This window comes from Chroicocephalus ridibundus, chromosome 11 (genome assembly GCF_963924245.1).
Source record: "Chroicocephalus ridibundus chromosome 11, bChrRid1.1, whole genome shotgun sequence".
NCBI classification, from domain to species: Eukaryota; Metazoa; Chordata; class Aves; order Charadriiformes; family Laridae; genus Chroicocephalus; species Chroicocephalus ridibundus.
The window spans coordinates 2,926,923-2,939,268 of record NC_086294.1 but is presented as its reverse complement, the minus strand read 5'-3'; the positions used below and the strand labels follow the sequence as shown (position 1 = coordinate 2,939,268).

General features: G+C 47.5%; 1 protein-coding gene across 1 annotated transcript; it reads left to right on the top strand.

Annotated features, from left to right (window-relative positions):
• Positions 1 to 2,813: 2,813 nt before the first annotated feature.
• Positions 2,814 to 12,338, top strand: PAIP2 (poly(A) binding protein interacting protein 2). Its single transcript, XM_063349146.1, has 4 exons — positions 2,814 to 2,970; positions 7,157 to 7,316; positions 9,736 to 9,915; positions 11,150 to 12,338. Exons 2-4 carry the CDS (start codon positions 7,179 to 7,181, stop codon positions 11,213 to 11,215), a joined length of 384 nt encoding a protein of 127 aa, XP_063205216.1. The 5' UTR covers positions 2,814 to 2,970; positions 7,157 to 7,178; the 3' UTR covers positions 11,216 to 12,338.
• Positions 12,339 to 12,346: the final 8 nt, after the last annotated feature.

Here is a 12,346-nt window from a genome sequence, read left to right as displayed (position 1 = left end):
ATATCCAAATCATAAAATCTTATCATGCAGTGACTCATTCTCGCAATTTTACCAAGATAAGTTACACGGTGCTCATTAGTATGCAAAGTTTTGTTTGTATGAAACCAATTAAATGTAATGCAGTGATACAGTCTTAAAACTACCCCACAGCTTTCCTAGGTTCCTGAAACAAAGCGCAAACGACAGCAGCCCTGCCCTCGCTTCTATTTTGACTAAGTCACGAGGATGTACTTGGACCTCCGCTCGCTTATGCTGATGTCTGTCATTCATCTGTCTCTAAAGGGCTGCTTAGTTCATCAGCCAAGCGGAGACCTGACTTCAGAGCAGCCATTGAGTGTTTGGGGTCATCCCCCTGCTCTCTAAAGGTGGGAGATAAGTATTTTGGAGATCTCCACCTCCCCAGGCACTTCAACAGTTTCCTTACAACATGCAGTTAAGATTAATGTGTTAAAATACTGTAACTCTGTATGTTTTATTTTAAAAGTAGCCTTTTCATAGATATTAGCTGTGGTGATCTTGCCCCTAGTATCCTCAGCCCCTCGGAAATTCCACCCTGTGTAACTGCCAGAGATTGAACTGTAGGAGCACGTCACATCATCTTTAGCGTCTAAACATAAAGAATTCCCAGGTGTGAAGTAATTGTGGCATAGTCCAACATCAGAGTCAGAAAATCCCTTGCTCCTATCAACTCTCATTCTCTGGTATTGGCAGTTACATGCCTAATGCAAGTACTTTGACAACCCTGATAAACTGTGTGAAATCTACACCTGTACATGTGCAACAGCATGCTTTCATATGTCGGAAAATAAGTCAAACCTAATCTTGCTTCTGCAAAATGTCTTCTCTTTCCACACAAAGGACGGGGAGAGAATACGTGCCTTACACTAATTTCTGATGAAAAGAAGGCATCAGAATATCGTGATCTTGAGGACAGAGGCCAGGTACACGCTTTGCTGGCAGATCGATATGTGGTCTTGCCATGGGCTGCCGCTTTTTTTGGAGATAATTGTATCTGCACTGTACAGGGGAAATCATGCAGAGCATGAGATGTGAGCGTGCAATGTTAGACAGGCTCTGTGATTTAGATGCCAGCTTTCATACATGAAGTAACCTAAAGGCTGTTGCCTCTTCGCTGTGTGTGTAGTTCAGCAGAGGTGCAATGAAGCCCTGGCCTCGCCGAGCACCCTGGGAAGAAATGAGATGAGAAAGCTAACGTGTCACGTAGGGTTTATTAAAAAAAAATTGGAAATATTTGTGGAAATAAGAGCAGAGCAGGTTTGATTTTTGAAGGATGTAGGGGGTATTTTACACTTGTGTTTGGATAGAAGGTAAGCAATCAGTGAGCGTACGACAGGCCATAGGGAAAGCTCTTAGGCTCTGGAAACAAGTTAGTGATGGTGACTAATAAAATCAACATAAACAGCTTGCTTCAAGGGAGAACGTATCCCTGGAAAATCTGTGAAAACCCAGACTTTCTGTTGAGTTGGTTACCCCTTACTAAAATTTAGGAGGAAGGAAGTAAAGGGGTGAGCAGAGAAATGTTAATTAAATTGTTATCCTCAGATAGCCCCCTTCCTGCCTACACCCAGCCCACGCGAGCCTTCCGATAGCTCAGGAGCTGGTGTAACGGGAGAGCTGAGCTGAGCAAGGCGCTCTGCACGCTGCTCCTCCCTCGCTGTCCTGGAGCCTGAAAAAAACTTGGTTTTGGTAACTCTACAACCACTAATGGCTTTCAGGGTTCTCAAAGGTTACTCATTTCTGTGCAACTTCAGTAACGCACACTGGGGGTTTTGTAGTCGCACATAGAAACACTTTTTTGCCATACCTTTCCCAACGCGCTGTTGGGGCAGATTTAATTCTTTTTTTGTGGTGGTTCACTCACAACGTCCTTCCTACTGAGGCAGGTGTTGAGCGGAGGCGGTTGTGCGACAACGCTGCGTTTTGACTCCGGATCCACTCAGATTGTGTTCGTCACAATGGCTTGGATGGAACAAAGGGCTCTTGGCTCTGTCAGCGTCTAGTTTCTTTGCTTTTTAGGAGACTGCAAAGCTCAGAGGACTCGAAAAGCCTGTACCTCGATAGAGTGTTTCGGAGGATGGGTTTGCGCAGCGTGGCTCTGATCTTTGCACAAGTTTAAGCAGGTATCATCATCAGGAGAGGCTATTTTCCACCTTATCTTTAAGAAAAAGTGGGGGGAGAATCAAAGGAGAGAATAAAAAATTTCTTTTTCACTTCGTTATACAGATAGGGTTGAAGTCTGGGCACGTAATGTAGGTCCTAGAAAAGAGCATTCATTATCTCATCGTTCCTAATATAGAGCCTTAAAAATGTGTGAGTCTAGTGGAGAAATATTTGTTTGTAAACAGGCATATTTTTTAAAATTATTGAATGTCCTTTCCCTCAGCAAAGCCCAGGGCTCAGTGCTTTCTCTAGGTCGCCTGGTGCCCCGGGAGGGCAGCAGGGCGGCACCTTTCCCCCTGTGGGAACGCTCCCGGGGCCTCTTCCCCTCCCGGAGGGGCTGGGTCGCACAGGGCTGCGGGGCCGCTGCCGGCGAGGCAGGAGGGTGGCCGGCGGCTACCTCGTTGTTAGCACCACTGACCGGCCGCGCCGCCGCCACAAGATGGCGGCTCACAAGTCCCTCACAAGATGGACTACGCTTCCCGGCGTGCCCCGCGCCGCCGCGCGAAATGGCGGCCGGGCGGGACTACATCTCCCGGCATGCTTCGCGCCGCCCGCCCGCCCGCGTTGCCTGCCGCCGGCGCTTCCGGGGATGGGGGGGGCGGTGTCTATGAGGTCACGCAGGTAGCGGAAGTGATTTCACATCCGGCGGCGCTGCGGTGCAGGGAGGGGAGCGGGGCGGCGGGCGCGGAGAGGAGCCGGGAAGCGAGCGGGGGACGAGGCGGCGGAGCGGCAGCAGCAGCAGCTCGGGGAGCCGGCGTGCGCACCCGCGGGCCTTCCCTCTGCGCGCAGGTGAGGCGGCCGCGGCGGCCGCGCAGCCCCGGGGCCGCCGCTGCCGAGGGAGAGGGGAGGGGGGCGGGCGGAGGGAGCCGCCCCCTCCCCTGAGGCGGCGCCGGGCGGCGGCCGGCCCCCCCCTTTCCTCCCGTTTCCCCCCCTCCCCCCCCCCCGTGGTGGCGGCGGGGCCTGCGCGGCGGCGTCTTCATTGTCTCCGGCTCCATCCGGGTCCTGCGGAGGAGGGGGGGCGGCGCGGGGCCTGCCGGGACGGAACCCCCGCCGCGGGGGCGAACAAAGCGGCGGGGGGGGGGGGGGAAAGGCCGCGGCCGCCCGCTGGGCCCCGCAGGCGGCGGGGCCGGGAGCCCAGCTCGGCCCCGGGGGGTTCATCTACCCCCTGGAGCAGGGAGGTGGGGGGAGAGGCCGCCCCGCCTGCCTGGCGGCCATGGCGGGCCGGGCCCCGCTGAGGCGGAGCGGCTCAGTCGCTGGTACCGAGAAAAGGGGTTTGGGGACAAACCTGCCCCCTCCGAGAGGCTTCGTGTCCCCTCGCTGCTTTTCCCCACCGATTTTTGTTTTCCAGCCTCGGCCGTTTGCGAGTAAACTCCGGTGCGACGCTTTGAAGTGTTTCTATCAGATAGCGTTGGCACCCCCGCATGAATTTGATTAAGAAATCTATCTATTATGCGGAGGGTAATCATTTGACTTGATAACTGCCACTTGCTAATCTAATGAGATAACAAGAAACTCGGCCAGCGCCCCTGACTCACAAGAGTAATCACTAGTTAATAAACAAACGACACCATTTTTTGCAGAAGTTCAGAGCACTCCCTGCTGCCCCAAAACAGCTTTGCTTAAACTTCAGCTGCTTCTAAAATCCCCGTGTGCTGTGTTGCTTTTGGATGCTTTCAGCAAATACCGTAATTTTTTTCCTCCTTTTTTTTAACTTTTAATCAAGGATAAGGGCCTGCGATTTGCCGTATGGAAGTAGGCCCGTTGACCTTATCTTCCGAAGTAGGTGTGAGATAATCTTCCTTTGTGATTGAAGGTTTAAATGCAAAATCGTCAATCACGAAGCTTTGCATTTTAATGCTGGCTGGCGTAGGGCTCTGCATTGCTGTAAATGCAGTAAAATCCAGAGAAACGGGTAAATTAGTGGACCTTAATGATGTTCTGGGATAACGAGTTACACACTTCATACAGCAAACGGTGTGAGTTAATTAAAAGTCCTGTTGTTACAGGGTTTTTAATTTCTGACTTTGTTCCTAAGATAAAAATCCTGGGGTTTAGTGTCTTTCCTTATGCACTTACACTGTTATTCCTGCACCGCCCCCCACCCCCTGCCAAAATCCCGTAATAATTTGGGGCTGGATCTCCAATCATATCACTGTGGCAGAATTCTCCATATTTTCTGTTCCTTAGCGCTACTAATGTTATATTCCCTCTTCTAGTGTAAGGAGCTTTGAAATCCTCAGCTTTCCACCTACTCCCAGCTGGAAAATGTATTTTTATTCATGCCCGTAGTGTAGCCTGTCACTCCGGCTTGTTTTCTGCAGCGGCTCTCTTAGATTGTGACTTTATGCAAGACTAAAGTGGCATTTGGCTCTCTTCCTCGGAATTGCCTGTAGCTCATGACTAAAAAGCCTGTATCTAACACCGGTGAGACAAGACTAATCTTGTCCTCGCAAATGAGCACGGAAAGCCAACTGGTTTGTGTCTTGCAACGGTGAGATGGAAAGCTCCCTCTGCAGTATATTTTATTACAAGTTGCAGAAAATGAAATTACAAGGAATGCTGTGAGTAAGGGACTGGCCTGGGGCTTCCTAACTGTTCGTGCAGGGTGGTAAGTGTTTGCTGACATGTTTTCCTGTGGGAAAATGTTAGCGGACCTGGGGCTTCATCAGATAAACTTCAGACGTTGTTCAGGTTGAGCCTCGGATCTTTCTTGAAGATAATCACCCGCATGGTCCTTGGGCAGTCACGAAAATAGTTGTTCCAGTCCAAAAGTGAAATACTGAACTTCCCTCCCTCCTAAAGCAAATAGCTTGTGTTCTATGGCAACATGTAAGAAATTGGAAAACTAGCTCCTAACTCAACAAATGAACATTTCAAGCGTTTACACAAACACGTAGGGGTGTTTGAGTTTATTGTTTTTACCTTTATTGACTTGTCTGGGTGCAGTCGTCTTTGTACAGAAGTCGCCTGGAACTTGGCCCGAGTACGTTACGCTGCTAATGCAAAGTTCCTCACCAATAATATAAATTTCTGGGGTACAGAAAGCTCAGGGGAATATTAATATCAAGATTCACTCCACACAAAAAAAAAAAAGGTAAAACCGCTTGCCAGTTAAAAAAAAAATAAAGAAGAAATTAGGTTTTTTAGACTCTGAAGTCTTTTATTTCTTTTAGTCTATCCTGTTTGTTAGCTCGTGAACAGCTGAAGTTGCTTAAAGCAATTTCAAGCTTGAATTGGGGTGTTAAATGCAATGTCTTTTCCTGTTTTATGTTAAATGCTGCCAGGAATCCTTTGCAAGTTTGTTTTGAAAGAACATCAAAAAGAACCTGTTTTCTCTTGCTAGAATACCCGGGTTCTGGGCTCATTTGTTGTACTTCCTAGGGAGCTAAAGTGACTTCCGTACTTGGGTTTGCCTTTGATTTTAAAAACCTTGAATAGAGCAAACCGGGCAAGTTTTTTTTCTTTCTTTGTTCTTTTCTTAATTGATCATTTGGATGTGACGAGCCTTTGACCTGGTATTATCAAGAATACATTTTGAACGAAAACGTGCATTAATTCCATAGATAATAGGACCAACTGAAATACAAAGAGAAAATGTGAGCTGGTACGTGATAAGCCCTTGTGATCTAATAACAATGGAGGCTGTATTTTGATACCATCTTCTCTGAATAAGTCATTTTTTTCACATGCAGGCAACGAGCTAAAACATCGATTCGAGAATAAAACACAAATATTTTCACCCAGGGCTGCATCATTTCCATGTGAATTTTTAGCACTAGAAAAACATTAAAGTTGGATTATTTTTTTTGAGCTCATTGCCTCACATGTGCTTTGTATACTGTTTAAAAAAAAAAAATTAACGCCAGCAGTATTAGTACATAAAATACTCGGTTTTTTCAATATTGATACCTGTACTTAAGCAAGGTATAGGAAAAAGAATAGCATTGTCTCATTTAATTTGCAACACAAATAAGATTTTCAATTAGAACCTGGGCTCTGAGCAGACTTGGGTCTCTGGACTCAAGAGTTACAGGCTTGCGAGCCCCGGCCGGACAGGCTGCCATACCATTCTTAGGACAGGGATTCAGATGAAATTTAGGTTTTGTCCTGCTTTTTATTGTGGTTAGGTGGAGCAAAACCCGCTTGCCAACTGTGCCTTCGTTCCTTGAGCTCAGGACGTCGCGATATCACGTATCACGGACAGGCAGAAATGTTGAGCTCTCTCCAGATGTGACTCAATCCATATTAATGAAGTGGGATGAGAGGCAAGCACGTACTGTCTTCCAGTGCCTTCAGATGTTTGTCTTTACCTGAAGCTTCTTAATCAGTGGGCTTTTGCTAATGAGGTAGCTGTTAGAACTGTTGTGCCAAATTGGCTCTGTGAGTAATGGGTGCGGAAGGGTTTCTGCCTCTCTTGTGAGGTTTCTCAGCAGTGAAACGGCTGTGAAAGCTGGTTCATGTGATCACGTAGAACATCCCGTAACTGAATTTGGGTAGGCTGAAAGTCGCACTGAAGTTTCCCCTGCCGTGGGTATCCTTGGAAATTCCCCTGAGGTGTTCCCCGTGGGCTCTGGGCAGTTTGTTTCTGGGAGAGCTGGTCGAGACTCAGGTGGGAACTTGAAAAGCATTCTGGAAAACAAATTTTCCTTTTGTTTCTTGAACGTTGCCTTAAATACTTTCCTACTGGCAAGCACACATGCTTTCTGTTTTTTCCTGCTGCTTTTCATTGGCCTCGGCGCTTGGCATTTGGCGAGGTTTAATTTGGGAAATTAACTTGTCACTCTGATCTGGATGCAATGGAAACAACGGTTCTGATACTTTTTTGACTTGTTGGGATTAGCAGAGCTCCTCTGCTACAACCCCGGTCAGGCTACTTGGAGCCTCCAGGTGCAGCCGTCCCTTGGGCCGGGCTTATGCAGAAGCAGGGTGATGAGCGAATCTGCACATCTTTAATTACCGCCTGTCTTAATTGCAGACTTTGAATCAGAGGCGCAGCCATGAAAGATCCAAGTCGCAGCAGTACTAGCCCAAGCATCATCAGTGAAGATGTGATTATAAATGGTCACTCTCATGAAGATGACAATCCCTTTGCGGAGTACATGTGGATGGAAAACGAAGAGGAATTTAACAGGCAGGCAAGTCATTTCCCTCTTTAAATGTCTTGTGGTGCGCTTTGCCATTTTCTAGCTGGAGGGAGGGGCGCTGTGGCTTAACAACTGGGGTGCAAGACTGGGAATCCTTTGGAGACAGGGTTTTAGAGGGGCTTGCTAGAATAATCCTGGGGAACAGACAGATCTTGGTGTCTCTTGGCAATAAATACTTGGTTTCTGTAATCTTGCTGGAAAATATGGGAAGTGTGGCATGTTCTAGTGCATCCATTAATTCCCTACTTCTGCGGGAAGGGGAAAAAAAACCCCATAGTTGACAGACTTTATGTGGCACTTTGGAAGGGATGGGGCTTGCCAGGCTGCGGAGGTTTCACGTGTGCAGACATGCCGTCTGTTCTGAGCTGGATACGTCCGGGTGCATTCCTGCATCGTCAACAGGGCTGGTGTTCCCAAGGGAGTTGGTGGACAGAGCTGTTGGGTGACAGTCCTGTTTGTTGCTTAATATTTAAGTGTCTCACGGCTGGCCTTCACAACCAGGTTTGGACGGAAGCCTTCATTTCGTCTTTCACCTTGCATCTGGACGCAGTTTTCTCTCCCGTGGAGGCTGGGAACAGCCTACCGCGTTCCACCGCCCCTTTCTTAATCAAAATTTGATCTTTGTACTCCAGTAGCCGCTTTCTCTGCACTCCAGCGCAGGACGGCTGTGCTGAAGTCTGAGCTTCTGAAACAGGATATGGCTGCTGCTCTCTCTCTAGGGTGCCGGCAGGGCACAAAGCTAATCTGGAATTCAGGTTGCTCGCAAAAATCTAAATTCTCTTGTGCATATGCCGGGATGGTCTCAGTGTTGTTTCCTGTTTGGTGGGTTTTTCCTCCTGGGGACTATACTGTGGTTAGCGTACGGGATGTGTAGTTCCTGGGGAGGGAGCTGGGAGTTGTGCTGTAAATAAACTATTTTTCAGGTACAGACTCCGTTTTCGGAGAAGAGGAACGGTGGCAGCATGAGGGGAGAATGGTCTTAGGCAGGCACACACCGTGCAGCAACCTGGTCGCCTGCCGCTGCAGGCACCCGAGCAAGTTAAACTTGGGTTGGAAAATACAAACAGGCAATATTAATGTCAAGACATTTGGGGAATTAGACATTATTTAGTATTTCTGGAGCTGCCATTGGAGGCACGCGTAGGTGTGCAACCATGTAACACAAAACCCGGAGCCCGGCAACCCCTGCTGTAATCATGGCTCGTGGCCGCGTGCCCGCGGCTGCCTTGTACCCGCGCGCAGGACGGAGGCGGTGCCTCGCAAGGAGGATTGATTGGAGGCCACTGTCCTTGCTGGAGCGCTTTACTGGGGAAATCACAAAGCTGGTGTTTCGTGCGGGGTTTTGAGTTGTCTGGACAGTGGCTTAGAGCGTATGGTGATGGGTCCCCGTTCCCCAAAGCTGTGCATCTTGAGCACCGAGGGAGCTGGTGAGTGTGTTTGCCCCAAGGGGCACCCAGGGGACCTCTGATTTTACAGGAATCCTGAACTCTGCCGTGAAATCTTTTGATTTGGTGTTTGTGGTATGTAACTGAATTTCCACTTCAGGATCGAGTATGTATTTGATTTCAGAGTGAAGGTTAGATAGGAAAACTCGTTTGAGCTTCCACTGAGTGAACTTTTAAATCTGTCCTGAATAATTTTCCACTCCCTTGTGCCTGGCAAGTCATTCACACCAGCTTCTATTTCCCGGCTTTCCACTCTTAAATACTGTGATGCAGGACATGGAAAGTTTGTCGGGATGAACTCCCTCCAAAGCTTATTTACTGAACAACCAAGCCCAACTTTCCTTTAATCTCTGCAGTGTGTGTCAGTTCTGTGTCAGTTCTGTATCAGTTGATTTGTTCCGCTTATGGCGCGGCAGGTCAGCGTTCTTGACAACCCCTGAGATCATGGGGAGTTCCGTAGGAGAACTGCGTTGGGTGAACGCGTAATCTACAGCTGAGGAGATGCTGCTCGTTCCAAGTGACAGGCAGTGGTTATTTTTTTTTCCCAAAAATCTTGCAGGATGCTTTCCAAGGGAGTGTGCCTGGCTGCCTGCGTTGTCCCTGGTTCCTCTCCTCATACTTGCAGTGAGTTCAGTCCAGACTAGTTGGTACAACCAAAACTTTCGCTCGGAGCCAACATTTTCCTTCTCCTTGAGCTCCTAACAAGCTGCAGACGAAAACATCTAGGGCTGGGGGGGTTTTCCCGCCCTTCCCTTTTAGCTGCAGCCCGAGTTTCTGGGACAAAACACTTTTCTACGTTAAAAAAAAATCCACGCTGCTTGCCTTCCTGCAGCACTGGCGTGGTTTTCGGCTAGAAACGCTGTTGCGCAGGTAGGAAGCAGGCCAGCAAGGTGCACAAAACCTTGGAATGAAGACACAAGCTCTCCCTAAGTTTGTTGACGAAGCTGTTTCCTCTCGTTGTATAGATCGAAGAGGAGTTGTGGGAAGAAGAATTTATTGAGCGCTGTTTCCAGGAGATGCTGGAAGAAGAGGAGGAGCACGAATGGTTTATTCCAGCCCGTGATCTCCCACAAACAATGGATCAAATCCAGGACCAGTTCAATGATCTTGTTATCAGTGACAGCTCATCACTGGAGGATCTGGTGGTAAATTCAGTTTCTCGTCATATTTCTAAAGCTTGACGTCTCTCCTTTTCCAAGGCTGACTTTCGTTGCTGCTAATGGCAAGAGAAAATCCTTTACATGTAGGCCAGAGACTCTTAAACCATGCCTGGCTGTGGTGGGGGGGAAACGTGGAGCGGTTGGGGAAGGGATGATTCCTTGAGTGACGTGACCTATTCCGTGGTTTTCTTCATAACCACACGGTGCCTCTCCTAGCCCATGGCAAAAATTCAAGTGGCTTTGGGTGTGCGTTCTGTGTTATAAAAGAAAGGCGGCGAGCGGAGCGCGCTGGCCCTGTGAGGTGCCGCTCGTTGACAGGACGGCAAAAGTTTAATTTGGCATCTGTCAGCAGTTTTGTTGGGCAGGAACGAGACGCGTCCTCAGCTCTGGTTTGGATCGTGCGAACCGTAGCAGATCTCTGTAGAAATTGTAGAGGTGAGGGAAGCAGCAAATCTATGATTATTTCCCTGTTTCTTGCTGTGCGACTCCTGTCCAGAGCTTAACTAAAAGGGAAGGGCAGCGTGTAAGTATTTTCCCTAATAAAACACAGAGTTACTGATAAGCTTAAGCAGTCTTTTGGTCACTTGGAAGCTTAAGCAGCTGCAGGCAGCAGTTTTGGACTCAATTAAGAACATAAAAGCCTAATCCTCCGTTTCTTTGAGAGAAAGAGCTCATTCTGGACGTGCTGGCTGCCCACCGGTAACTGCAGGACAGGGTAGAGCAGCACCTGGGGCGGGGGGGGGACGGGGCAGGCCCAGAAATGGTAAAAATCGATACAGTGTTCGTAGACGTTAAATTCACAGAAGCGGCTTAAGTTCCCGCAACAAATCTCTTCTCGCTTAAAGAAGCGAGATCTGAAAACCTCGTGGCCCGTTCTAAGAGCTCGGCTCCAGAAAAAGCTATTTTGGCCTTAATCGAAGTCGCCGCGTTTGATGCGTGCCGGGGTGTGGGGCATGGGGGGGGCGGGTCTCTTAGTCCCTGAGCCCTTAACCTGAGCGAAACGTCCGGGTGGTGCTGAGGAAGGATGGACGATTCGGGTACTAGCACAGAGGAGCGGCCTTTGCTAGGGATTATAAAGACTTTTGGTGTGTGCGAAACCCCGTACGCTTTGCCTGGCTGTTAACTCTAAAGCCCTAAACTCTTCCTAGAATTGTGTTCAGCTGGAAGATGGAAGATGAACATGATGATTCAACTGGACTTCTGTTTTTCCCTTCCTCAGGTCAAGAGTAACCTGAATCCAAACGCAAAGGAGTTTGTTCCCGGGGTGAAGTACTTAAATATTTGAGTAGACTGGGCCCTCTCTTGGTGGATGTAGCACAATTTCCACACTGTGAAGCCAGTATTAGAAGATTTAATTGTAAAAGCTCTCTCTTCTTGTCACTGTGTTACACTTATGCATTGCCAAAGTTTTGTTAGTCTTGCATGCTCAATAAAAGTGCTGAGACTGTTATTAAGTAAATCTGTCAAAAGTTTAATGGAACCATAATTGGGCCCTGGCTCTCTGGGAAGGAGAGGGTGAGGTAAGAAGCACCAGTCAAGTTGAGACAAAGTACCACGTTTATAAAACCTTCTGCAGACTCTTGTCTTTTTAAACAGGACTTGGAATTTGCTATGGATGGTCTGTTTTTAACTAAAGGTGTGTGAACTGGCGCTAGTTTGCACCTGATAATGCCTTAACTTAAAAAAATAAAAAATAAAAATGAAAGGGAGGAGATCTGATTGTTATGCAAATTAGCTAACTTTCCTTTGAAGTATCAGTATTGTTACTAACGCTAATTTTTTTCCCCTTAAAAAAAAAAAAACAAACAAAACCAACAAAAAACCAAACACAACTTCATGCTCCTTTTAAAAACGGCGTGAGCTTTAACAGAAATTTTACAGACCTGTCCAGAGTCGTAGATCTCAGCTACCCAACTAACAACCCAGCGATCGGAAGGAAGAAAATGCCCTGTGCTTTGCGGTGTGTTATCATGTTAGAAACGTTTCGCTTCCGGAAGGACGTTAAAGGAGACGGGAGTTTTCATCCCAAGTTTCTTCCAAGAACCCCGGATACATAGCGCTGCCTATGTAACTTTAAGCGTACGACTTTATTATAGCTGGATTTAACCACGAAAAAACCCCTAGCATTAGTGATTTGAGTGGTGCTTTTCCCTTGCTTTGTTTAATCATCACTACACGATAGTCTACAGCACAACGACTTTTCGTTGGGTTTTTTTTTTTGTTTTGTTTTGTTTTTGTTTTTTTTTTTCTTTTAATAAAGCTAGAACAGTTTTGGCTTCTTAAACTTCATATTCGGGTAGGTTAAGCTGCCATACGTGTTCAGTGTGAATAGTGTTTAAGTTGAAAATATTGTAAAAAAATTATATTTTTTCAAAAATATTTAAAAAAATAAATAATAGTAGAACTGATGGTGGTG